General features: G+C 40.4%; 1 protein-coding gene across 2 annotated transcripts in view; it reads right to left on the minus strand.

Moving 5' to 3' along the window:
- Nucleotides 1–26,631, minus strand: part of GLRA2 (glycine receptor alpha 2) — a gene marked incomplete at both ends in the record, with an annotated part of 185,931 nt that overhangs the window by 99,840 nt on the left and 59,460 nt on the right. For both annotated transcript variants that reach the window (XM_081221421.1, XM_081221420.1), the window contains 3 exons: nt 11,660–11,874; nt 13,490–13,627; nt 16,310–16,392. In XM_081221421.1, the coding sequence (XP_081077547.1) occupies nt 11,660–11,874; nt 13,490–13,627; nt 16,310–16,392 (436 nt within the window). The remainder of the gene's footprint in view (nt 1–11,659; nt 11,875–13,489; nt 13,628–16,309; nt 16,393–26,631) is intronic.

Here is a 26,631-nt window from a genome sequence, read left to right on the forward strand (position 1 = left end):
CAAACATTTACTGAGCATATACTACAGGCTAGGTGCTGTTACAGGGAGCAAGCCGGATGAAGATCTTTGCTTTCATGGAGTTCATATTCAAGGTAAAGGAAACAGACAGTATGAAATAAAGACAATCCGTAATAGAATTTGATATGAATCAGTGTTGCTCTAAGGTGATAAAATACAATGGGGAAACAAATCAAAAAGTTGAGTTGGGTCAAGGTGTGGATGAGGGCATGGGTGAAGGGATAATGGCTAGAACGGGCATTATTGAGAAGATAAGGTTTAAATAAAGACTTGCAAAAGGTAGAGAAGTTAGTCATGTGAATATCTGGGGGGCAGAGCATTCCAGGCACAGAGAACAGTCATTGCAAAGGCCCAGAGATGACAGCATGTACCTGGCATATTCGGAAAACAGCAAGGAGGCCAGTGTGCCTGGAGTAATGAGCAGGAAAGTGGCAGTTAGCTGGCGGCCATCTTGGTAATTGAACAACTGGGTTGTTTGTCTCTCATCATTCAACAGGCTAGCCTGGCTTTTTTCACATGATGGTGTTCATAGGGTCCCAAGAGCAGCAAGAGAAAGTGAGCTACAATGTGCAGGCATTTTTCAAGTCTCTGGTTATGTCACATTTGCCATCGTTCCTTTGGCTGAAGCAAGTCACATGGTCAAGTTGACAGTCAACGTGGGAGGGGGCTATTACCCAAAGGGTATGGATACAGAGAAGGGAATTATTATAGCCAGTTTTGTTAAAAGTCTACCCCATTGCCCTTACTTTACTGCATTATAATCTCCTATTTTATGTACATGTTAGTCTGTTTCTTCATGTCTATATCCTGAGTTTGTAGTACATGCTCCATAATGGTTCGTTTTTTCTTCACTGTGTGGCATTTATAAGAACCGAAGACGTTTAGGTTATATGACCCAGATGGAGTTCCGCATTTTAGTGAAATGGAAAGAGAGTTCAAAAGAATCCTGAACCTCACAATGCTCTCCCCGGAATATTTAGAAGCCTCACCAGGAGGTGAGCGGAAGCACAGCCCGCGTAGCTTCTCCCACTGTCAGCTCCCTGTAAAAGCTGCCAACAACATCCTTGAACTAAAGTGCCAGAAGTGCTCCAGCTCTGTCCCAAGAGAATTTGCACGCATCATCTCTGCATATTTTTATCACACAGTCACTACATCAATGACTCTTCAGTTTGCTGTGGCTCAGGAAATGTCAGAAGGGAGAGTTTATGAAGTCTCCCACGTATACAGACATCTGGTTGAAGTAAGCAGGCCTGCAGATCAATTTGCCAAAGCTTGGCTTTGTTACTCTTCAATGTTTTATCCAAGAACTCAGTAAAATCCTGATTTCACAAAACAGAATTGTTACCCACCTCTTTCAGAAATACCGATCTCTCCTAGGAAATTCATTCCAACTAGCTGGGGACGTACCTGATTCAAGGAGCATTCATCTTTATTTTTTAGAATTAAAACAGACATCCCCCCAAAATCCTTACTTCAAAACTTTTGTAGGCATCACTCTTACTGCTTTCATAGTTTCTCTTGCTGCAGTTTCTAGATAGAAACATTCTCATGGGGAATAAAGCAAGACCAAACATGGCAGGACTCTTGTTTTAAATTCCAAGCTGTCCTGGGTTTGGCAGCTTCTTGAAATGGTCCAGCTGGTCTTAGTTGACCAGATGGCTGAAAAGTAAGGCAAAATTTCCTTATATAGGAAATAGGGCATTTCAGTTAATAATGGCTAAAGATAATGCCTCTGGATGTTCGCCCCAAGGAGATGGTTATGGACCTGTCAGAGTCACCTACACACTGCATCCCAACTGTCCCCTATCAACGCTTGCTCTCAGCTCTACAGCCTCTGGACTGTAGCCACAAATGGGACTCAAGACACACTTAGGAGTGGCTGCGAATCATTTAGCTATAATAACAAACACAGTGTAAAGGAAAAGAATTGTTCAGCTCCGTTTGGCCACACTCAAAACCTGCCTGATGTCTCACAGCCTTCTCTTCAGTTCATCCTGATATTTTCCTTGGGTTAGAAAGACGACAGTACACCCAGCCTTCAGTCTTTTTTTTTTTTTTTAAAGCTTTTTAAAAGCCAGAGTTTGTTTCTATTTAAATCTTTAAAATGTCCCAAGGATTTCCAGGTTTAAGATAATATTACAGTCAGGTGATAACTGTTGGTGATAACTGCCACTAGGGGTTTTATGCGCCAAACTGTTAGAACATTACCAGCAGAACAGCTTCTTGGAGGTTGATAAAGATGTATATTTTAAAAACGAATTTTGTAGCTTCAAGTGGGAAAGTACCTATGGAACAGATATAATGCCAGTATTTCATTTTTTTGTATTGAGGGAAGAGACTGAACTTCTAAACACCAAACCAAACAAAACCAGACCAAACCAAGCAAAAACCACAAAAAGCTTTGGTTGGCAGGAAGTCAGGGAATTAACTTGGAATCAATAAACGCAAGTTTCTTACTTGAAATGTGTTTAAAATTCATGAAGCATGTTGGAAACCTTCCCAGATTGTCTTCTAGAAAAACTTGTTTTGTAAGTGTAGCCCAAATATTATGAAGAGCAAAGTCCTCATTGCCTGGAATGACCTTTACCTCCTCCTCCTCCACCTGTTTAGTCTGCTTCATAGATTCAGCTCAGGCTCCCTCCTTCAGGCCATGTTCCTAGCACTGCTCCTTCCTTCTTTGACTCCCTTCCCCTGTTGCTCTTCCCTCCTCCCCCTCCATTTCCCCCTCCTCCATTTAATAATGTTAGGCATCCTCATCGATGCCCTTATATTCCACATTGTTTAATAATCACCATTCCACGTATCTGTCTCTGGCATACCAGATTACAAGCCCCTGAGGCAGAGGCAAGGACTGTTTTTTTTTTTTTTTATCTTTGATTTCCCTAGCTCCTAGCACAATGAATAGCCCAGAGGAGATGCTCAATAAATGTTAGTTGAATAAATGATGGATGAATGAACTGCCAATTAAATTATACCTGGAATACCACTTGACTACAAGGCTTTTCAACACTGTTTATTCATTCACTAACCAACTCTTTACTGAGCACCTCCTATGAGCCAGGTGTTATACTAAGTGGTGGGTAGGTAAACATGGACAGAATCAAGAGTCCTTGCCCTCATAGGGCTAAAACTCTAAAATCACGTATGTTTATTTATTTTGTAAGTATAGTAGTATGGGAATGGGATTTCGACTAAAGCCTCACTCTGGAGGGAGAATCTACACATACGCATGCAGGATGCAGGACTTTCTAGAAGAAATGCTATCTAGAGACCATTTTACCCGACACCCTGTATTCTGGAAGACTAGACATTTGAAAAGAATTAATTGAAGTCATGGAATTTGTGGGTGTTGACAGCGCTATGGCATTTTCCCTACTCTCCTAAAGGGGGTTGGGAGAAGGTGGTTCACCCCACCACAGCAAGAGAAGAGCTCTCCTCCACATGTCATACTTGCTGAGCTGCTGAAATTCCAAGTTTCCCTGGAATTGGAGAGTAAAAGAGTTCTTAGGAGAACCTGTCGTGTGTCCTCAGCAGGTTGGGTTTTGTATGAAAATATGAACACTAGTACTTCTTTCTTACCTGGATAAATTCCAAAGGCAGTAGGTAGCTGGAATACCCAAGATGAAAGGGTGAAGGCAGAAGGGTTAACAATTAAGTTGCATTTCCACTATTTAGCATGGCAAGAACACATGTTCTTGGTGGGCCAAATAAATGGTGTGGGAAATAGCCAGATGTGAATCTTGTAAGCGTGCCAACCAGGAGGGCTGTCTAGTTGAGTAAGGAGGCCCTGCAAGTAAGAAACTGTGTGGAATATGCTGCTAGGATACGATAGCTAAGAGGAGACTGTAAGACATCAGCCAGAGTGCATTATTCATCCAGGGATGGCGTGGTATGTGGGACCCCCCAGAAATCTCCGAAGAAATCAAGTTCAATTCACAAGAAAGCTGGCATTTGGAGGCTTGCCATTAGAGAAGGCAAGAGTTAGAATACAACAGCGTGAGTCACATACAACTTTCTTCCATCCACCCTTTTACCCTCAGCCTGGTGAACTCAGCAACAGGAGCGGGGAAGAGAATTGGAAAAGCAAGGGGAGGAACTGTGAAGGAACAGACAGTGTGCCTGCCTCACTGCATATCTTCAAGCCAAAGGGCAGGCCTGAGCTAGGGGCAAGGGATGGAAAGAATATGAAGTTTTGCTTCAGGCTAGATGACTTTTTAAAAATCTGATAGTGGACTATCATAAAGTATCTATCACCAATATTTTAGGTGTCTATGAAATTGTAAAACACACATTTGTTCATTCTGGGTCTAATGACATAATATGTAGTGACTGAGAATCTATGGAATCTTCCTGAAGTCCCCCAGGGACAGGGTAAACAGAGCCAACTGTTTAATGTCAGTGCTTGGAGAAAAACAGCCATTGCTTATTCAGACCCTCTAGAGCTTAACCCATTCAATAAACTGCCTACCTATGAAAAATACACACATACGTGTACACGCACACATATGATAAACTTTGGCTCATCACACTGGCAGCATGACTATAAGCAAATAATGGGCCATCCAAAGAACATGGTGTCTTCTATTCATAATGCCCCGTATGAGTCTTCTAATACAACCTCCCATCCCATGGAGCAGCCTTTTCTATTACATTATGGATAGGGAAAAATGACCAAATAACCAGAAGGAATTGACTGCCTACCATGTAAAAAAAAACTGAGCTCAACAATGTATGCACATAATGCCCTACTTTATCCTCATTTAATTTATGAAAGGGGTAGAAAATAATATGTTCATTTCAGAAATTAGGAAACAGGCTTAGAGAGGTTGAGTGAAGTGAAGGCTCTAAGATTTAGGTACAGGCCTGTCTGTGTTTCAAAATATTAAGATACCATCGTGGATATATTCTTAACTTCCCAAAGTCTACTTGAGAACTTCTGAAAAGGGAGATATACTCCTTTAGAGAAATTCCTTTCTTCTATAGTATATGTCACAGTATTATGATATTATTCCGTACATTAGAGCCCTAACATTTTTCTGGAAAACCTTTACCCATAGATTCTGCTTCAAGCCTACTCTTATATCTTCTACATGGTTTCACATGGGGGAACATGCTTGTTCATTAATTTATTTATTTATCCATCTGGTGAGGATTTATTGATCAACGAGTCTAAGTCACACACTGTTCTAGGTGCTGAAGTTAACATGATAAACAAGACAAAGTTTCTCCCTGAAAGGAACATACATCCCATTTAGCCTCTTCCCACAGATTATCTCTCATTTACTCTACTCATCCCCAGTTCCTTCTTTTTTCCATTGCAAAATAATATTTAAGAAAATATAAGCATTTGTCATCTAAAACAAAGATATAACTCATATACAGATATATTTATAATGATCATACTCACAAATGCAAAAAAAGAAAATCTGAAATATCCAAGACGGTAAAATAAATGATGATTTATTTAGTCTATATCAAATAGACTGTTAAGTTACTGCAAATTATAGTCATGATAGATTTTTAATGCCATGCGAAATGGGACATAGTATAGAAATGTATAAAAGTTTGATATAAGTTTTCTGTGTGTGCATGTGTGGGGGTTTGCCTACAAACGCGCGTGGAAAAAACACTCGACAGTTATATACAGGCTGGTTAACGTTAATGATACTTTCTGTGTTTTCTATCGTATATATAAAGAAGCATGTCTTACGTGTTATAGATTAGGAAGTGCAGTGTGCAGGCCTACTCTGTAAAGGGTGTCGCCCTAGGCCCTGGAGCAACTGTACAATCAGTACAGTGAAGCACCTTCTCAGGGATGGCCATGTTTATAAATTAGAATGCGTGTGTATGTGTGTAAGTAATTATTTGTTTTCCGTGACTCATTTTGTATCCCATTTTCCTTTCTTACTGTTATCCATATGAGTCACAACTCCCCACAGTCAGTTGAGAGCCAACCATGTTTAATAATAGCCTAAGAAAAACACGTAGGAAGGTAAACCTGTGATGGCAACAGGATAACCATGATGAGTTCAGAGCTGAATATAAAATGATTTTGTATTATACCCTCTTTTGGTTTATCTGAGTTTCTCACTGCCTCTCATACAAAGATCACTAATCAGTGACCATTTATTTAACAGTAGTTTTTTTAAAATGACGTATAGTTGATTTACAATATTATATTAGTTTCAGGTGTCCAGCATAGTGATTCAATATTTTTATAGATTACACTCCATTAAAACTTATTACAAAATTATGGCCAGAATTCCCTGTGAGGTACAATATATCCTTGTTGCTTATCTATTTTATACATAGTAGTTTGTATCTCTTAATCCCATACTTCTGTCTTCCCCCACCTGCTTCCCTCTCCCCACTGATAACCACTAGTTTGTTCTCTATATCTGTTAGATCGTTTCTGTTTTTCTATATACATTCATTTTACTTTTAAGATTCCACATTTAAGTGATATCATACAGTATTTGTCTTTCTCTGTATGACTTATTTCATGAAGCATAATATTCTCTAGCTCCTGCCACATTGCTGCAGATGGCAGAATTTCATTCTTTTATATGGTGAGTAATATTTCATTGTATATTTATACCACATCTTCTTTATCCATTTGTCTATTGACTGACACTTGGGTTGCTTCCATATCCTGCCTATTGTAAATAGTGCTGTTATGAACATTGGGGTGCAGGTATCTTTTTGAATTAGTGTTTTTGATTTTTTCTGGATCTATACCCAGGAGTGGAATTGCTGGATCATATGGTAGTTCTACTTTTAGTTTTTTGAGGAATCTCTATATTGTTTTCCCTAGTGGCTGCACAAATTTACATTCCCACCAACAACGTACAGTGAATCCCTTTTCCCCATATCCTCACCAACCAACATTTGTTATTTGTAGACTTTTTGATGATAGCCATTCTGACAGGTGTGAGGTGATTTTGGTTTTGATTTGCGTTTCCCTGATGATTAGTGATGTTGAGAAACTTTTCATGTGCCTGGTGGCCATCTGCATTTCCTCTTTAGAAAAATGTCTATTTAGGTCTTTACCCTACTTTTTGTTTCGGTTGTTTGCTTTTTGATATTGAGTTGTATGAGCTATTTATTTATTTTTGGATATTAACCCTTTGTAGATCATATCACTTGCAAATATTTTCTCCTATTTGGTAAGTTGTCTTTTCGTTTTGTTGATGGTTTCTTTTGCTGTGCAAAAGCTTTTAAGTTTAATTAGGTTCCATTTGTATATTTTTGCTTTTATTTCTTTTGCCTTAGGAGACAGATCCAAAAAAACATTGGTACCCTTTGTCAAAGCGTGTTCTGCCTGTGTTCTCTTCTAGGAGTTTTATGGCTTCAGATATTACATTTAGGACTTTAATCCATTTCGAGTTTATTTTTATATATGATGTGATGAAATGTTCTAATCTCATTCTTTTACATGTAGCTGTCCAGTTTTCCTACCACCACTTATAGAAGAGACTGTCTTTTCTCCACTGTATATTCTTGCCTACTTTGTATAATTGACCATAGGTGTATGGGTTTATTTATGGGCTCTCTAATCTGTTCCATTGATATATGTGTCTGTTTCTGTGCCAGTGCCATGCTGTTTTGGTTACTGTAGCTTTGTTGTATTATCTGAAGTCAAGGAGGGTGATTTCACAGCTTTGTTTTTATTCACAAGATTGCTTTGGCAATTTGGTGTCTTTTGTGATTCCATATAAATTTTAGGATTATTAGTTCTAGATCTGTGAAAACTATCATGGGTATTTTGATAGGGATTGTATTAAATCTGTAGATTGCTTTGGGTAGTATTTCCGTTTTAGCAATATTAATTCTTCCAATCCAAGAGCATGGCATATCTTTCCATTTCTTTGTATCATCCTCAGTTTCCTTCATCAGTGTTTTATAGTTTTCATAGTATAGGTCTTTTACCTCCTTTGTTAAGTTTTATTTCTAGGTATTTTATTCTTTTTGATGTGATTTAAACAGGATTTTTTTCTTTCTCTTTCTGATAGTTCATTATTAGTATATAGAAAAGCAACAGATTGCTCTATATTAACCTTGTATTCTACAACTTTTCTGAATTCATTTATTAGTTCTAGTAGTTTTTTGGTGGAGACCTTAGGATTTTCTCTATAAAGTGCCATGTTATCTGCAAATAGTGACAGTTTTACTTCTTCTATTCCAATTTGGATGCTTGTTCTTTCTTTCTCTCTCTCTTCCTTCCTTCCTTCCTTCCTTCCTCCCTCCTTCCCTCCCTCCCTCCCTCCCTTCCTTCCTTCCTTTGTTTTTTATTTTTTGTCTGTTTGCTGTTGCTAGGACTTCCAATACTATGTTTAAAAAAGTGGTGAGAGGGACTTCAGTGGTGGTGCACTGCTTAAAAATCCACCTGCCAATGCAGGAGACACAGCTTCCAGCCCTGGTCTGGGAAGATCCCACATGCCGCGGACCAACTAAGCCCGTGCGCCACAACTACTGAGCCTGTGCTCTAGAGACTGTGAGCCACAACTACTGAGCCCACATGCCTCAACTACTGAAGCCCACGTGCCTAGTGGTTTTCTCTTGTTGTTTCAGCTGAGAGTAGCTCCTCTGCCTTATTATTTTGCTTAACTTTCTTTGCCTCTATGAATTTAAATGAAACAGTTACCTATTCCAGTCTGGAAGGGGTGTTCATATTCTAGACTGTATGTGCCTAACGCCTTTGGTGGGAGAGCAGATTTGATGTGGACATAAGCCAGGTCTTTCCTCAGGATGTGCTGGTAGCTATCACCTTGGTAGGACATGAAGCTGAAGATGGAGGGGTTAGAGATGTAGCCGGGTGTGGGGTGGGACTTCCCTTCTGCTCAGTGGCCATCACTGCCCTCCAAGTTGCTGGAGTAGAAGCCCTGAGGCTTGGGCTTGATCTGGCTCTGTTCCCTTTAAGTGTCTGCTTTCCCCTTTCCTAGCACTGGGACCTTTGCCCCAGAGCTGGGGATTGCTGAGGCAGGGGAGGCCCATGTGGAGTCTCGGCTCATTTTTGCCGCAGACAGATGTCTGAGCTGTCTCCGATGTGCTGCCAGTACAGGTGCCAGCAGTTATTTCCCTCGATCTGCTCAGATACAGCCTCGGGTCCAAGTCCCCTTAGTCCCTCACTGCTAATCACTTCCCCCAGTCTCTGCCACCCCTGCGCTTTTGTGGAGCTGCACTGCAGGGCAGGCGGGGCTGGTGTGGACTCTCTTTGTGTATTGGAGTAAGCTGTGGGGGAGTGGCCATCATCAGAGTTCTGGGCTGCTTCTGATATGACGTTTGAGTAAGCGCCAACACTGGCTACTGCCGCCTCACCCAGGCTCTGCCCTGGGACTGGTCATCTCTGCATCCCACGACCAAGTTTTTTCCCTGGTTGTGGCAGCCCTAGATTCCATACCACGCTGCGACGTGGCGTAAGCTTTGTTGGAGCATGCGCCGAGGCAGTTGTGGGAAACTTGGCAGCCACTGGCACAGTCCTCTCACCACCCTCTCTGCCCTGCCCCAGGGGCAAGCCAGTGCACAAGCACTCGTGCACATGCATGTTCCTCAGGAGCGGAGTCCAGGCTTCCCCCAGCCCTCCTATTAGTCCCAGTGGTCCTGCAAGCAGCCAAGGGGGCTTGTCTTCTCTGTGTAGGATGCCAGGACTGGGGCTTCCAATTGTGGTTCTCACTGCGCACTCCCCAAGACGGGCGTCTGTTCGTGTGTTCTCCCTTTTCCTCTGAGTCCCCTCCCAGGGGCATAGGTCCTGACCTGATTGCTTTTCTTCCCTTCCTACCCAATTCCATATGTATCTTTCTTATAGCCTTGGTTGTACAGGAGTCTTTCTGCCAGTTTCCAGTTAGATTTCAATGAGAATTGTTCCACATGTAGATGTATTTTTGATGTGTTCATGGGGGGAGGTGACTTCCATGTCTTCCTATTCTACCGTCTTGATTGATCTCGTTTTTAACAATAGTTTTGACCATGTAAAATCACAATGGCTAATAAGAATAAATAACAAATTTGTAAAAAACCTCAAGCTCTCATTTTGAAAATAAATGACTGTTCTTTTGGCAGCAATGACTAGTTGGAGGCTAAATGTCTTATGTTTTCACATTATCTGCTTGCAGTGTGCCACCAGTACTTTAGCTGTCTAGTAAAATGTAAAATATATTTGTGTGTCCTAGTGTTTAATGCCATGGCATTACAGTGATAGCAGTAGCTAATAAATAACGGCATATAATCAAATGAACCTGTTTGGAAGGAGGTACAGAGGGGGTTAGAATTTGTGTTAGGCAATATTGATTTGTGATTGTGTAGCTGAAAAAAAAAGCTGTTACCATTTTTGACATCTGTATTCCAACAGAAATATGACACAGGTATTTCGTACTATTTGTTATTCTAGAAAGTAAAAAAGTATCAGAGACAGATCTATTCCTTTCTCTATTAGCATACAAAATCTAATATTTATCTTTGGATGCATGGAACTTGAAAAATTTGTATAACTATTTTCCCGCTATTCAACCTGACTCCATTATAGCCACAGGCCTCTTCCGTACGTCATCTTATCTTCCAACATAGGAGATAATGTGGAGCATTATATAACATTTCTCATCTTGTCAGTTGCAGCACAACTGAACATAAGCCCAAGCCAGCCAAGATAGGGGATTACATCTCAGTTATTTTCTGGAACTGAGTTTTGGACGGACTGCTAAACCAGTATGAGACAGTGTATACTGAATACTAAATTGAATTCAGATTCCTGGAAAATTGAGGCTAATGGCTCAATGTACTCAGTGAAAGGGGGAAATACACATAGGCACATTTTGGGGTGCTGGGGCATTTCACAAGCAGAACATTTATCATTACTTGCTTAAGCAATATTTACAAATGCAGAGGGCTGCTCTTACATAAAAATAGATTATGTAGCCATTATGATTTCTTATTCAGGGTGCTACAAAATGTCTTTCTGTCCCCAGTATCCACTCCACACTTCTCTTATCAACCTGCCACAGTAGCCAGAATTTTCACCATCTTCAGTGAGTCCACTGTTCTTCTCTAGGTAACTGTGTCACTCAAAATAGTAGTGTTATTAGCCACGAAGGTAAATTAAGGCATAGCAAACATCCATGTGTCTGATTGGATGCACCCTCATACTGCACCTTTTATTTCTTATGTATACTCATCGCATATAGCTTTTCTGTGTAAATTTGCAGGAGCTTAAGTCAGTCTTTTATTACTGTAAATGACTTCACTGAGCATGTGAACCACAATAGCCTCCCCAGTAACTACTTGACAATACAACGTAAGTTGCATCGATCTTACTCCAGTTCCTGCAAGCTTCATGCCTCATAAACAACACGAGGTCAAAAGTACTCAAGGGCTTCTTAGAATTCCTGAGACATGTTTCTGCCTCCACTCATTCCTCTTCTCTCTCAACCCTGAATCTCCTTTCCCCTAATTGATCTGATTATGAAGATCCCCCATGTCCTCAGAGCTCTAACTCTCAAACTCAGCTTTCCATTCTCTTCTTACTGCATTTGCATTTCCAACAGTGCCACAGGGTAGCAAACATTTCTGTCTTCACAGAATTCTCCAGCCCGTAAGACCTTTGACAAACCTCTCAGGTCACTTGTTGTCAAGTGAGGAGACTTCTTACCTTTGGCAGAGATGCCCTGGAGCCTGAACTCTGGGTGGTCATCGTTAAGACTGTCGTGATGCCCAGTGCAACTCTGGCAGGGGCTGCATCCATGTTTATCCAAAAAGAGACCCAGGACAAAATGACTATCAACAGACTGGGGATGTACATCTGGATCAAGTAATATCCCATCTGGCGTTCCAGGTGAAACTTAACCTCGATGCAGGTAAACTTTCCTGGAAACAGGAAGTGATGATTTAAAATCCAATTTGAATTTATCCTTCCCATTCCAGCCTCCCACTTTATTTATATTAAAAAGGAGCGTTAAAGATGGATTTGAAAGATTGCACAAAACGCTGACACTACACACCCAATTCAACTCTTTTCCAACTCAACCCGTAATGGAAATGACAGTGTGAGAACGAGTGATCTAAAGAGTCACTGGACCAAAACCATGTGGCATATTTAATTTTCAAATCTGTGCTTGTTGCAGCCTGATTATTTAGACAGAGCTTCAGAATTTTCTAGACTATCCATTGGAAAGAAAATATTCATGTTTTGTGGGGGTTATAGTATGTCATATATAGGATATAATATATAACCTACAGCATATATGCATAGCATATACTACACAGCATATAATATATAACATATAGTATGAAATAGTTGAAACCATTCCTTCCTAAGTAGTAAAGTTCACATGGGGCTCCTAAAGGATTTGGATAATTGTGTATCTATCTTTGTGTTACCAATAGCAAAAGAAAAATATACATTTGTAGAAACCATGAATATAATCTAGTCACTAAAAATTTCATAACCTCCTGGGTGATTGCTTGAGGACATTTAGAATATTCCTAGAATCTGTTTACGGTGTTGCATTGCCTATAAAATAGAGTGCATATAAAGATATTAAAACTTGTAACATACTATTAAGAGACAGATGTTACTGCCCCTTACCACTTTCCTTCCTCTTTAATTGGCTTGGAGTTAGAAACCCAGAAGGTAATTTGGCTTCGCTCACACGAATTATGAGGTGGGGTTGGGTTCTTCTTGGCCAGGAAGAACAGCTTAGAGTCAGGTTTTAGTTATTTCATAGGAAGCATTGTTGGCTTCTGGAACAAGTGTTCATGGACCAGAGCGGTCACTGAGCAAACCATCATGTCTCGACTGCCTCTCCTTGATCAGCTGTGTGGCATCAAAGATGAGGACGTTCATAGGAAAAGCTATCAACTTTCCTCGGCGGGTGTAATCTTCCAGGGAACGACAGGTGCCCGCTTGTTGCCACTACCTCACATTCTCCCCCTGCCCCATGTGTCTGTCAGCACCACAGACAATGCGTGACTTTAGAGCCAGCTGACTCCCTGCAAGCTGATTTTCGTGCACGCTGTCTATAGGACTGGGGAGTACAACAGCTGTATTTCTGGGCTTGCAAAGACCTATGTTATTATTTCTGTCTTCCACTAAGGCAGACAGTGCAAATTGACCCGAGGAGCTAACGTCAAGAATGGATACTGGGAATGGGCCAGAATTCATACACTTCCAGCACCATTTACAAGGTCTCATACACTTTTCCTCAGACTCATGTGATAGTAGATGGTCAGCAAGAGAACAGCAAAAGATCCCCAAATCTCTTTCCTTCTCTCTCTCTTTTGGAAAAATTATCTGTTGGGCTCCCTGACCTGTTCGAAAGGATATAGGCATCTTATGTGTTGCGGGGATTTTGAGCCAAGCCCAGGACGGTGCCTTATAGCTCCACTTTCTTGGTAAATATGCAGCAATTAAGGTGATGGGATATATACTCCAAGCGGCAGATGGAGCCCCCTTGGGTTTAGCTTCTCAGAGGAAACTTACCAGTGTTGTAGTGCTTTGTGCAGTAGCCGAGCTCCTTCTCTTCTTTCAAAATGAACTGAGGCAGGGTCAGTCCTTCAGCAACTTGAACTGGACCATCACTTAACCACTCAAATATCAGGTCATTCATCGTGTACCCAACTGGAGTAAACAAATCATAGTAAAAAATTGAATGCGTCTTTCCAAGAAAGCTTGAAAGTCTAGCCATGTAAAGAAACAAACAAGGAAATCATCTAAAGCGACATGCTCAATCAATTCAAGAGCATTTTTTAATAAAAGAGCTGCAATCATTATGACAACTACATGTCACTGGAGCCAAAGAAATGGAAGACAGCAAGCTGTTTCTGAATGATTTTTTTTCTGTGTAATGGGAGAACGGAATTTATAAAGTCCATGTTTCTTCTGCCCACTCTATCCACTAAATGTTTCTGAAGAACAAACAAGTAAACAAACAAAAATCCTTTGAAGACTGTCTTTACTTTAAAGAGCTGTGTCTGTGGATGTCCATTAAGACAATGCAGTTCATGGCATCAGTCTTAGTATTTCAAATGAAAAGCATTCCTTTTTTAAAAAAAAAGAGGATGGATTTATAAATATTAATTTAAAATATTTCCATTGCAAACTTGGCCCCTCTCCTAGGGTCTATTAGCTTTGTTTTGAGAAAGTTTATGTTCAAGTCCTTATGGTCAATCCTCAGTTGCTTTAGCAAGCGGGGAAGGCTATAGGCAGGTAACCTAAGAGGAAGCTGTGGGATATGCAAATCAAGCATATTCGTTTGTGCTAGTGTCTTGCTAAAGGGGCCCACACATCACAATGGTTAATATGAAGTAAAACAGATTCTCTGTTACATAAAATCATATTGTTATGTGACTTTTGAACCATCGAGAGTAAGACTGTTATCAGTTTAGTAACCGAAGTTAGCACTTAGTCTCCAAGCTCCTGCTAACTAGGTCATTATGTCAAGGGCTTCTGGGTTTTTTACACCCCGGAAATGAAGGCTACTCTTTTTTCAGGCATCAGTTCTCTCCCTTCTTTCTTTATTTGTGATATTTGAACTCTAAAAGGAGATTGAGGAGGGCAAGGGTTATTATGTTAGGTTTTGGCTGGCCAGTAACCTCAGCAAGTTTATTAAGTTTATAGATTCTTATTCTTGTTTACTGCAAGGTGGTGACTCACCAAAGCTACCCAGAAATCAATGGCAAAGTTAATTGGAATCTACTTTCCTCTTTCTTTGGGCCACCTTTTCCATTCAAAGCCAGAAAATAAAAACAAGCAAGGAATCACAAAGGGGACTTCGTATAAGCATTGATGGTCCACAAAGAGAATGGCCAACCCTATCTCTTCCACATCAGTGCTGCATGAGCCCTTCTGGGGTATCTCCACCAAATACTAGAAGCTTGCCAAACACCCCCTATTCTTATCTGGTCAGCTTCTTGCTGACCACTACAATAATAGTCCTTGTCAGCCACCCGGAAACCCCAGCTGGGGGCAAACACAAGAGGTAAAGATGTGGGGAAGGAGGACGTAATATGAGGGTAGAAAAGTAAAGAGCAGTTCCCACCCTTCACAGTCAAAGTCAGTGGTAAACACATCACTGCTTCTTTGATTTCATTACTTCTAGGTCCTGCAAGGGCCAAGCATATTTACTAATTGGAGTTTTTAAGCCTTGGAGGAGCCTCAGATGACATCTATGGTTGCTGTTTTATAGAGAAACTAAGTGTTGGGTTGAGTCAGGGGAGAGTTGGGAGCAGTAGAGAAGTCACAAAGAAGGAATCATTATGTAGGAAAAAGTTTTTCTTAACTGTCTTCTCAAGAGAAGGGGCGATAGGGAAAAGATGAATACATAAAGCCTACTGTAAACCAGAAATTCTCATTTTATTCCTGACAACTTCCTCAAACAAAGATGTTTCATTATTTTGTTTATTTCTGTAGGAAGTTTCAAGGGAAATCTACAGTGATTTTAAATGATCAGAAGGAAACCCTGTCACCGCCTCTTTCTAAATAATAGTTGATATGTCTTTTTACATTTGTTATTTTTCTAAACCAAGAAGTTAAAAGTATTTTCTTGCCCCTGCCTCATTAAATCTCCTAACATCCCTGTAGGTCAGTAGCACTTATTATTCTCTGCATTTTACAAACAGAGAAACTGACAGAGCAAGCCAGAAAAAATTTCATGTCTCCTGTCTAAAAATCCCATTACCTTGGAGGCATCAGCAACTTACGGCACATGTCAAAGATTTCAGTGGCGTCAGGGCCATGGCATAAAGGGGACAAAGTAGTAGCATTTTTCTATTCCCTTCACCAGGCCTTTGGATATCCATTGCTCATCTAAGGGAGATGCCTTTATTCCTTACCATCTCATGCCCCTCATTTTTGCATCCTCCCCTGGCTAAGGCCCCTGCGTCTTGTCCTCAAATCAATTATCCCTTCCTGCCAAAATTCCTTTGGGGTGAAGGTCTATACAAGCCTAAGATAGAAGGAGATACAATTTTCTGACTAGAATGCGATTCATTATACAGGTTAAATGACTAATAATCTTAATTTTCCCAGGAGACATTTTCATTTCAAAGAAAAGCTTACTAAATCAGGCTCATTTTTTGAGGAAGGGCAAGTTATTTGGCACTTTACCTTGAAAAATGGTCTTCTCTCTATTGGATATAAGACATGCACACACACTTTTGCTTGTCCTTCCCTTAAGGACCTCGGGAGTTGTTAAGTAGGTAGAGGATGAGTCTTATGGGGTTTTTCTCCTTAATGACACATTGAAAGAACCAGGTCATTGTTTAAAACAAGCAGGTGGTCATTTCAGTAGTAGTGACTTACAACTCTCCAGCTGCATTGTACACGTCTGGACATCCATTGGAAAATTCTTCAAGTCCATGGGACAGGATAAGGTCAAGGTGAGCCTTAGCAGAGAAAAAAAATTTTAAAAACAAGTTTTTAATTTTTGAGGTCTGGTTCTTGAGAAGCAAACCAAAAACACATTTGGCATTAAGCAGAGTGACACTGATTCAAGTAATGGAGTCTCAGCTCTCACTCAGGACAATGCTTTCTAATTTTCAAATGAACAGTAGTCACTGGTAAATTTTTAAAATACTATAGAATTTTGCTGTAACCCCTCAATCTCCATTTCCCATCTTCCAGCCTCTGAGTCTCATCTCCCCAGTGGCACTGGTCTCAAGTTTATTCTAGAATCAAGAAGAGCACTGAGAAATAGTGTAACAAGAACCGTGGGCTCTTCTTACACACACTGATGTCCAAAAGATGTAAAGTTTATACTGCTGTAGAATTGGACAGGTGGGCTTTGCTTCAAGGACAATAAATGATGTGATAAGCATAATTGGTTATGATAAGTATTCGTTCTCCTTCCATCAGGTGGGCAAAAACTTCAATATCTTTTCATTTGCTAACTACGTGGATAGGTCAGTTGTACATTGTAGCATTCATTCTAGAATTTTGACCAATCTGGAGCGGGTAATCCTTGATCTAAAAAAAACAAACAAAACCAAACCATTTGAGGATGGTGGCTTGTATAAATACATAGTCTTCTCCTCTCTGCACCCTGGGGGGACTACTATGCTCCCCATTTCCTTAACTTTCCAAGCTCCAGCCAGCTCTGATCAAGTCTTTTATCAGGATATTGATTAAGCCACCACCTCTTTTCTACTATTTCCTTTTTTAGTCCTCAAGGAAATGGTACACACCTCTTGCTCTTCAGTTTTTCTATACCTCAGAGATTCAAGGGAGGAAATTAAGTTGAGAATCAGCAGACCTGTGTTCCCTTTCAAGTACTGCCTCCAACTGTCTCTGTCCCCAAAGCAAGATCTTAAACTCAATAAACACGCATCCTCACCAAATGATGGGGTAGGATCAAATGATGCTTATTGCCATTTAGCTCTAATACTAGAATCCATGTTATTCTGAAGTTCACTGCTCCAAGTTCTGTTCATTTTCTCTCAAACATCTTTTCTATCCATAGACCCTTCTGACTCTTACACCATTACCTAAACTCTCCCTTTCTGTCATGCTCTCCCCTCCTGGTTCCCTTCTCTTTCCTTTCTCAGCTTCATGTTATACCTTCTATACAAGCCAAGACAAAATTAAAAAAAGAGTGGCCCAGTTATTTTAAAGAAAGAAAAGGTTTGGGATTTGAAGTGAGGTTAGACAAAGAATCCATGCTGACAATCTTCAAAATCATCAAAATACAACAGTGACTGGGAAAAGCAAGATACAAAACAGTGCAGTATAATCTCAATTATGTAAATATGTTTTCAATATTGGAAGTAAACACAACACTATATTAAGAGTAGATATTTCTGGTTGGTGGGATGATTCATATTTTTTTTTCTTCTTCTTTTTTTTTGTTTTTTGCGGTACACGGGTCTCTCACTGCTGTGGCCTCTCCCGCTGCGGAGCACAGGCTCCGGACGCGCAGGCTCAGCGGCCATGGCTCACGGGCCCAGCCGCTCCGCGGCACGCGGGACCCTCCCGGACAGGGGCACGAACCCGCGTCCCCTGCATCGGCAGGCGGACTCCCAACCACTGCGCCACCAGGGAAGCCCCATATTTTTCTTAACTCTGTTCATTCTGCATTATCTATATTGACAAGTGTAGGCTATTCTACATAAAGACATGTAGGCTGTCTTTATGTAATTAAACATGCCTTTCTTTAAAGAATATCTGAAGGGTAAAATTATGTTTTATTCAATATTGTTTTGCTATATTATAATTATATTATTATTATTAAAATTTTGCCATAAACATACAGTATTTCACCTTCATTGCTAAATAAATTACCTACCTTCTCTGAGCTATTCTGAGAACACAAATACCATGTTTCTAAAGGAAAAACAATAGTTTTGGGTTCTAAACATCTGAGTTAAAATAACATTTTAGACAGGAAAAATAATTTTTGTCAGTTGTGGAGTTCATTTAGAGATAGCAGTATAAATATAGTTAAAGATATTTAAATTTCTTCACAGCATAAAGACTTTTTTTTGAGGTTTTATTTTATTGAGATCAATGCCATGAACTCTTTAAAGTAAGGGAAGAGTAAAAGAATCAAAATGAAAATCTCTAGTAATCAAAAAATTTTAAAAATTTGACACTTTATTAAGGGAGGGGAATCTCAAAAGGTTCTGTGGGTTTAAAACTGTTACTAACACAGTAAGAATCTATTTATTCTTTTCTATTTTTTTAAAGAGGAAATATTTACATCAAACAAAAATATGTCCATCATATAAAAATAATCAGAGGGCATGTGTATAGTTTAAGTGAATCAAAACTAGAAAACCTGGAAATTTCATTATGATTTTGAAAAGTTTACTTTTGAGAAATTAGAAAATAATAATAGCAAAAATGAATGCAGCTTAAAAACATGCAACAGGAAATTCAGTTCTATTTTGTTTGCTATTGGAAACAACCCAATTTTAGTATTCTTAATCATAGATTTGCTGAATACAATTCTTCTGTGAAGTGAACTTTTCACGTTTATTTAGGGGGAAGAGGCTTCAGACATGATATTTCTGCCTTTGTGGCAGACCTAACAATCCTATAGGGACCCAAAATTCTTGGGGTCAAAACTATTAACAGCCGTGGAAAACCCCCCTGAGAGAAATTCCCAATGAGCATGAAACTCTCTCTGAATTTTGTCTCAGCTGAGAACTCAGTGGGTATTTCCCTTCTTCCTTATTTATTTTTCTAATTTCCTTTCGAGGTAGGTTTTGTATGGGAACTCAGTGGGTGCCAATAACAAGGAGTCAAGTTAACAGCTCCCCACTTTGCTAAATCACGTCATCCGCTGAGCAAATGGGAAGCGATTGGAAAGATCTAATCAGTTCTTTCATGGCCAGCAGAGCCCATACTTTATGATGTCTAGTGTACCACACATCTGCAGGCCTAAAACTCAGACTTGCCTTTTACTTATTTTTTTCCTTTTCATTGAAGTATATATTATACACAGTAAAAATACACAAATCTTAAGTTACAGCGTGATACCTTTTTGCATCTATATGCACCTGTTTAACAAGCACCCAGACCAGATTTAGAATATTCCCATCACCCCAGAACATTCCCATGTGCTCTCTTCTCAGTCAAGAACCTTCAAAAGTAACCACCACTGCTTTTTTTAAAAGCTATTTTTTAATTTAAAAACATGAGTTTTGGGGAAAGAACGAGACGATATTATTTTGTACAGAGATGCAGAAATTGCACCAAATAAGACTGACACATACAACATATACTAAAATGTGAACTATTTTTATCCCCTTTACTCTGGCTCTCCATCTTTTTGGGGGGGGGTCTCACAGAATTAAGTATTTTTATTGAAAGTCAGATTTTTTTGCTAGCAGACACTGCCTACAGCATGTCAGATTTGCTCTCGTCTTCCTCACCATCTAAAATATTAAGGCCATTGCGTGTGAAGGCAGTGAGCTGAGGCCACCCATTTTCCATTTGACTTTTCTTAAAGAACTCATTTCCTGAAGCATTGTCGCGTATCCCCCACTGTCACTGTGGCGACATGCATGCATTCAGGGCGCCCCTGCTCCTGTTTGCCCAAGGGAAGGAATAAAGTTCCCTTATAGAGGCCCTACTTCTTTATAGAGAGTAAGAAGGCTGAGTGAACATTTTGATTTTAAAGGGAAAAGAATAAGACAAAGCACAGGAAGTCAGCTTCCCCCCAAAATCTCCCTCCCCTTCCTTACTACTCTCCTATTCAGTTCACCTTGCCATCAAACCAGCTCTTGGGTTTATACCTTACTTAAAGTTTAAAAGACTGATAGATGCAGACATTGTAAACTGAGTTAATGTTATAGTTTTTTAAATCAAATATACTTTTTAATTTACTTATTTCTCTCCTACGCAAGGTTCTTCCCTTATGCAAGAAGCACAAAGGCTACAACTCTCTCTTTTTCACCGTCTAAAATAATGCCTTGAACAGATTAGGTACTCAATAAATATTTGTTGAGCAAATGAATGAATCTTCATCCTCAAGCTCTGTGGGAGAACTTAAGGCTTTTATTCAGCAGAAATGGGAAAGGACAGAGGATTTAGAAGAAGGGTCATCTGAGCCCACGGGATGTTGCCAAATTCCCAGACTGGCAAAAGAAGCCAGAAAGTTGGCCTGGCCCTTTCTGTAAGTTGCTAGCATTTTAGTGGGAACTAGAAATAAGGCAAATCAAGCTGAAAGAAAGCCCGGAGCCCTGTCCACCTGTCCTTGAGCCTTGCTCAGGTAGCTGGGTCCACGGCCAGGACTGTTCTCCTATTGCTAGAAGCATGCGAACTAATCACTTAACTTTATAAGGTCACGGAGGACAGGAGGTTCCTTGACTCACAAAGCAACTACTCGTTCATAAGGCACTCAGTATTAGAAGTGGAAGTCCATTCCCAGCAAAAGGTTCTTGAGGGAAAAAAAGCCACTTGAAGAGAAAATGGATTTTCAGGTGGAGTTACAAATTGTCATTAGGGATTTTCCTGCTTAAGGCAAAGATTGCCAACATCCTCTTTTGAGAGAGTGAATTCTGATGGTTTTAGTAGTCTGTCTTGTTTGGAAAGGAAGGGTAAGGGGATGCTTCTGTGTTTCAGGAAAAACAAGAGTCTCAGGTATATTGCTGCTGTTCCTCTGTCAGAGACCATGCTTAGCACACTCTGTGTAGCACACTGCAAACCCTAGCAGTTCACAGAAATATCAGAGGGGATAGAACCTATGGCGTTCTTTTAGGATTAAAATACTTAATAAGGAAAGATAAAAATTCAAGTGATGTCAATAGTATTGATAATCATTCTCTGAGCACCTGCTGTAGGTCAGGTGCTCTCATTATTTTGCAGTCATGGAGTGCCATCTCACGAGGCACACAGCATTCTCTGTCTTTGAGATAAGCACATCGGAGCTCAGAGAGGTTAAGCTGTTTTCCCAAAGTCACAAAACCAGTAAGCAACCAAAGTTAGATTTGAACCCAACTTTAATTGATGTCAAAGTTTATTTATTATTTTCCACTCTATCACGTTTCCTCCTTAGAAAAAGAATCTGTTATCACCCTCTTTTGTCTGTGAAGCTAGCAGAATAGGTTGTAGACCTTTCATTTTTTCTGCAGGCATCCAGGCTTCCCATGACTTTTCTGCAGGCATCCAGGCTTCCCATGACTTTTCCTTTTAAAAACTCCAGCCTCTCCTGGCCACCTCACAGAGGAGAAGCACCATTGACTGGGGATCCAGGTACCTGGGTGGTGGACCAGGCTTACAGAGTAAGAGCAATTTGACCTTAACTAAATCTCTGGGCCTCATTCCTCACCCATGACCCCATCCTGCTCAAAATTTCTATGATTCTAAACTGTAAGTGACAGTGACCAGCATGAAGATTTCCTCTTATAGGTGAATTTCCACTCTTGAATATGATGAAAGCCTTAAGTCCAAATAATAATGCTTCTTAAAATTGGAACTTTCTGGCAGTCTGGGTATATAGGTGAGAGATATTTGTTGCCCCCATAGGGCTTTGTCATCCAACATCGTAGAATGCTATCCGCTCTTTCTCCAAGAACATAAGGACAGCCTTACTGTACTGTGTAGGTCTGTTGACCCTTTCCTCTCAGGTGTACCTGGAAATCTCTAAACCGTGTGACATTCTAATGTCAGAGAGATTTGACAGGATGCATCATGTATTGAACAAGAGTGTCCTCCTAACGTACCTAGACCTTAAGTGAAATTAGCGTGAGGCAAGTTAGAAGTCAAGTTAAATGTGCATCACTTATTTATTTTTTTTTAAGATTTTTTTTGACATGGACCATTTTTTAAAATCTTTATTGAATTTGTTACAATATTGCTTCTGTTCTATGTTTGGGTTTTTTGGCCACGAGGCGTGTGGGATCTTAGCTCCCCAACCAGGGATCGAACCTGCACCCCCTACATTAGAAGGCAATGTCTTAAGCACTGGACCACCAGGCAAGTCCCAAATGTGCATCATTTATACAACTCACACATATGGGGAGAGGGAGGGAAGAGTTAGAGGAGTCATTGGATTAAAAGGCCCCACCAGGCTGGTTGTCTGATCAAGATCTCCTTTAGCACCATGGGTTTCAAATTCTGGTGGGCGTGTCATCCAAAGGGCTTGGTAGGAATGCAGGTTCGCAGGCCCTCCGGAGAAGCAGCTTAGGTAAACTGATGCTGGTCTTGTGGAGCACATTTTAAGAAGCTCTACTTCAGCATGTCCCAAGGGAGGACTTTCATTTACTGTCCCTGTGATGGACTAAAAGGAGAAAAATTTGAAAGGGAAATAGCAAGGGATTGAGAAAAGGGTCTGTGATTTTTCAGTAGCTCTAGCACTCTCTTTGGAAAATATGACTTTCTACTTGAAACCGGGTCCGGACAATGAGGCCCAAGTAGGCTTCTAAGTGATTGGACCGGGGGTAGTGAGACAAGGGGGGTTAATCACGAGCCTCAGTCCCCATGGAGTGGCATGCTGGTAAGGTCAAGGCAGTACAAACAAGGTCAGTTCATTGGCAACCAAGAATATGGTGGGTGTGGCTAGAAAATTGGGAAAGCTGCTAAGAGGGGTGGAAGGTACAGCAGAGAGGAAGCCAGACCAGATGCTTATTAACACACACGAGTGTGCAAAGGTGGACAGTGGAACTCTACTCAGGGCGCTGTCTCTGGTCTCTGACTAGAAAAATCAGCCACTGAGAAATTTCAAAGGAAATTGGGGTGGTGGCTGCAACATTCACTGGATGAACCCCAACTAAAAATTTACAAAAGCTCCTGGTACTGAGCAAGGAGGAGGTCAGAGCGTGGAGGAAGACCAGCTCCAGGTCTTTAGTGAGGAGGGATTCCTGTTAAACGGAACTCCACCTGGGCTGTAATCTACTACATCCATTTAGCAATTTTTGGCAAGCATTTATTGAGTGTCATGCTTATCAGACGCTTGAAATAAGAGTTCCTCTCTTGAAGGAGATCATAGTTTAACATTAATAAGATATTAATATATATGTGTATATATGTGTGTGTGTACATACATATATTCTTTTAATGGAGTCTATCCCAATAGTTCTGCATTTATTATTCAACTTTTTAAAGTTGTTTTCAAATTCTCATTTAAAGAATCCTTCCAGATTATGTAAATCAGACATAGCTGAACTAAATCAAGTAAAAGGCTTTTCATTACTCCCTTGGGGCCTAGATAAGCGCTCCCACACTGATCGGGTAAAGCAGATAACCTACCCTTCCAGACCTAGATCCTGAGAGGGCCCTTTGGGTCTGTCAGGGAAGTATGACTTGCAATAATCATTTGATGATCCTGAATCAAAACTCAAGGTACCCGCGAAAGGATCTTCGTCCACAGAGAACAAAAGTAATTGGTCCAAGTTTGGCTAGGCATGCAAGGCATGAAATGTGGCTGTGCTTTTTTTTATATAAGTAAAGGTTGAAAATTCATGGCTGCCAAGTATAATGAGCTAATAGACATTTAGCTAAAGGCTTCCATGACTATTAAGATGCAAATCTAGGGAGAGTATAGTGTTTCAAGTACAAGTTACTCATTTCCTCCTTTGTGCCTATGAGTTGATAGATTCTCAGGTTCCCCACCGCTATCCCTGAGAGCAGACTTTGATACCGAGAGTATCAAATGGAAGGGTGAACCTAGGTGGATAACAGGGCTCAGAACTCTGTGGCTAGGACACCAGAGAGAAATCATTTTTTCAATATTGTCTAGGGCTGAAACTAAACCCCAGGTTGGTTGTTAGCTGTGCAGATAGACTCTATCCCTTTAGTTAATTCCAAATAAATATAAAACCTGTTTTTCCGTGTTGACCTTGGGATCTTCAGGAGATGAATGGCAACGCTGCTGGTTCATCAGCTGTTCTACTCCTCTCCCCTGACTAAAATGCCAGTGGCTGACTGGGAAGGTCCATGTTTACCAAACATTATAAACGCATCACAGAAAATACCCATATGCATTGAGCAGTACTAGCTGGGAAGGACAGAAATACAGTATCTGCTCCCATCTGTGCCTGGTCCCTTCAGAAAAAGTGCACACATATGGTGGGCCCATGTTAATTAAGTCCAAATACGGATTGGATTCAACTTGGAGAGCGACTGATAAATCTGTAGCTAAAACTTTTCCAAATGTTTTGATATTTCTGGAATGAAAATGTTTTGAAGATGGTGAATGGGAGAGGGCTAAGTGGAACACCATCAGAAAGAAGAGCTCAAATTATCAAAGATTCATACAACTAATTCTGCCCACAGTTTAGTTACATTTTAAATTTCAGTCATTTCACAACTAGTATTTATTTATGCAACCAAATATTCATGAAGATAAAATGTTATTAGCCTGCACATTAAAATAATGACAACTGACTTGTCCACAGTCACTCTGTTGCCTCAGTTCACAGCTATTTAATGGTGACACTGAGGTGAAAAAAGAGGGAATAGCACTGTATAGCAATGTTTTATTTGGGATTATTTTACTTTTGGTGAAAGAGAAAAAGAACAAGTGCTTGTGAAATGCAGATATGGTTTTAAGAAAACCAAAGTAACTTTCCATCTGCTGACAGCTGAGAGCAAAATTGTGTTACTTTGCTGGTATTTTGCCGCACTAAGACCTCTGCTGTGGTAACTGGCGGAGAGTTGCTGGCCACTGTTTCTGGTGGCAAAGGTTGGAGTGAGAACGGAGTCTTGGTCAGATGGTAGGATGGTCCATTCTTGATTAGATAACACTTTGAAACCAAACACAATTCCTTAGTTGACTCTTAACAAGCAGCTAAAGAGGGGGCCCAAGCCATTAGCTGAAAAAAAGATGCAACTGTCATTTCTGCTAGGAGCGATATACCTCCCAAAGGAAGGAAACCCAAGGCACAGAGAGTAGTCATCTGCTTGGGACTCATGGAAGGTGAGTGGAGCCTGAGTGTAACAGGTACTGAGTAAGGAAATGTCCGTGTGTATGGGTTAGGAAGAATGGGGAGAACTGTCTCGTCACTCCCCTCCCCTTATTCTACAGCCAACCCAGGGTGATTGTGACATTCACTGAACATTTAGTATGAATCGGGGACTGAGAAAAACTGCAGATCGAAGAAAACTTAAGTGACTTCTCATGGTCACTTAGTAAGATTGGATTTGAACCCAAGTCCTCCTGAACTTCAGAACTGACATCTGCCCCGCCCCCAGAGTGTTGTCTTTAATCCCTTAGCTCACTTGTTGCTTTCTATCTTTCATCTAACTGCTCAGATTTAGCAAAATATCCACACTAAAACGGAACATCACATAAAACATTTGTTCTCTTGTCCTTGGAAAGGGATGATCAATCCCATATGGGACGGCCTTGCTCTGAGTGTGTGTCACGTTGTAGAACTTCACATAATTATATATGTCCTTAAATGTCTTTCAATGACTGTCCAGTGATAAATGTTGTATCAGATGTTGGTTTGTAATTTTAAATGCCACAAGCAAGGATAGACTTATTGGAAAGACTGTTGAGCTTTGAGGATAGACGATTTTTTTTCCCATTTTAAAACGGAGTGTCTTTTCTTTGAATTATGTGCTATGAGAATGCACTAAAGTAATTCATGAGTTTCATAAGAGCCATGGTGATATTATTTGTGTTTATTTTGGGATTAATGCCATCCAGGGAGCCTTTGAAAAGCAGCACTGTGGACCAGGCAGAAGCCCACGTCAACATAAGTTGAGCAGGCTCACCAGGGCCTCTGAATTTCCCTTGGCTTCCCGCCACAGGAAAATTCAGGTGATTAATAATGGCAGACTAGCCCTTGAACTCTGTTGGCTCAAATCTACCAGGTGATTTCCTTTAGTCTTACATATCCAGTTAATAATTATCCTAGCCAACCATCTTTGTATAATTGTCTGAAAGTATATAAACCCCATAATTCATGAACACATTCTAAAATAATATCTCATGGATACTCCTGCTGGTTGAATCAGAGGGTACAAATGATCTAATTTGCGACTGGGAAATTTCTCAATAGGGAGCTCAGTGTTAAGTATTTGTCACGGTGTAAACTATATGTTGAGTATAAGGCTGCCTCTTAAACAGCAGGTAGTCCAACCTTCCCTACCCCACTCCAAAATCAGTTCCTCTCCTCAGATATTCAGTTTGGGAGGAAAAGGTTCAAAGGTCCAAAAGTAGTTTGAGATAGGCACCT

The sequence above is a fragment of the Mesoplodon bidens genome (assembly GCF_964165515.1).
Source record: "Mesoplodon bidens genome assembly, chromosome: X".
Taxonomy (NCBI): Eukaryota; Metazoa; Chordata; class Mammalia; order Artiodactyla; family Ziphiidae; genus Mesoplodon; species Mesoplodon bidens.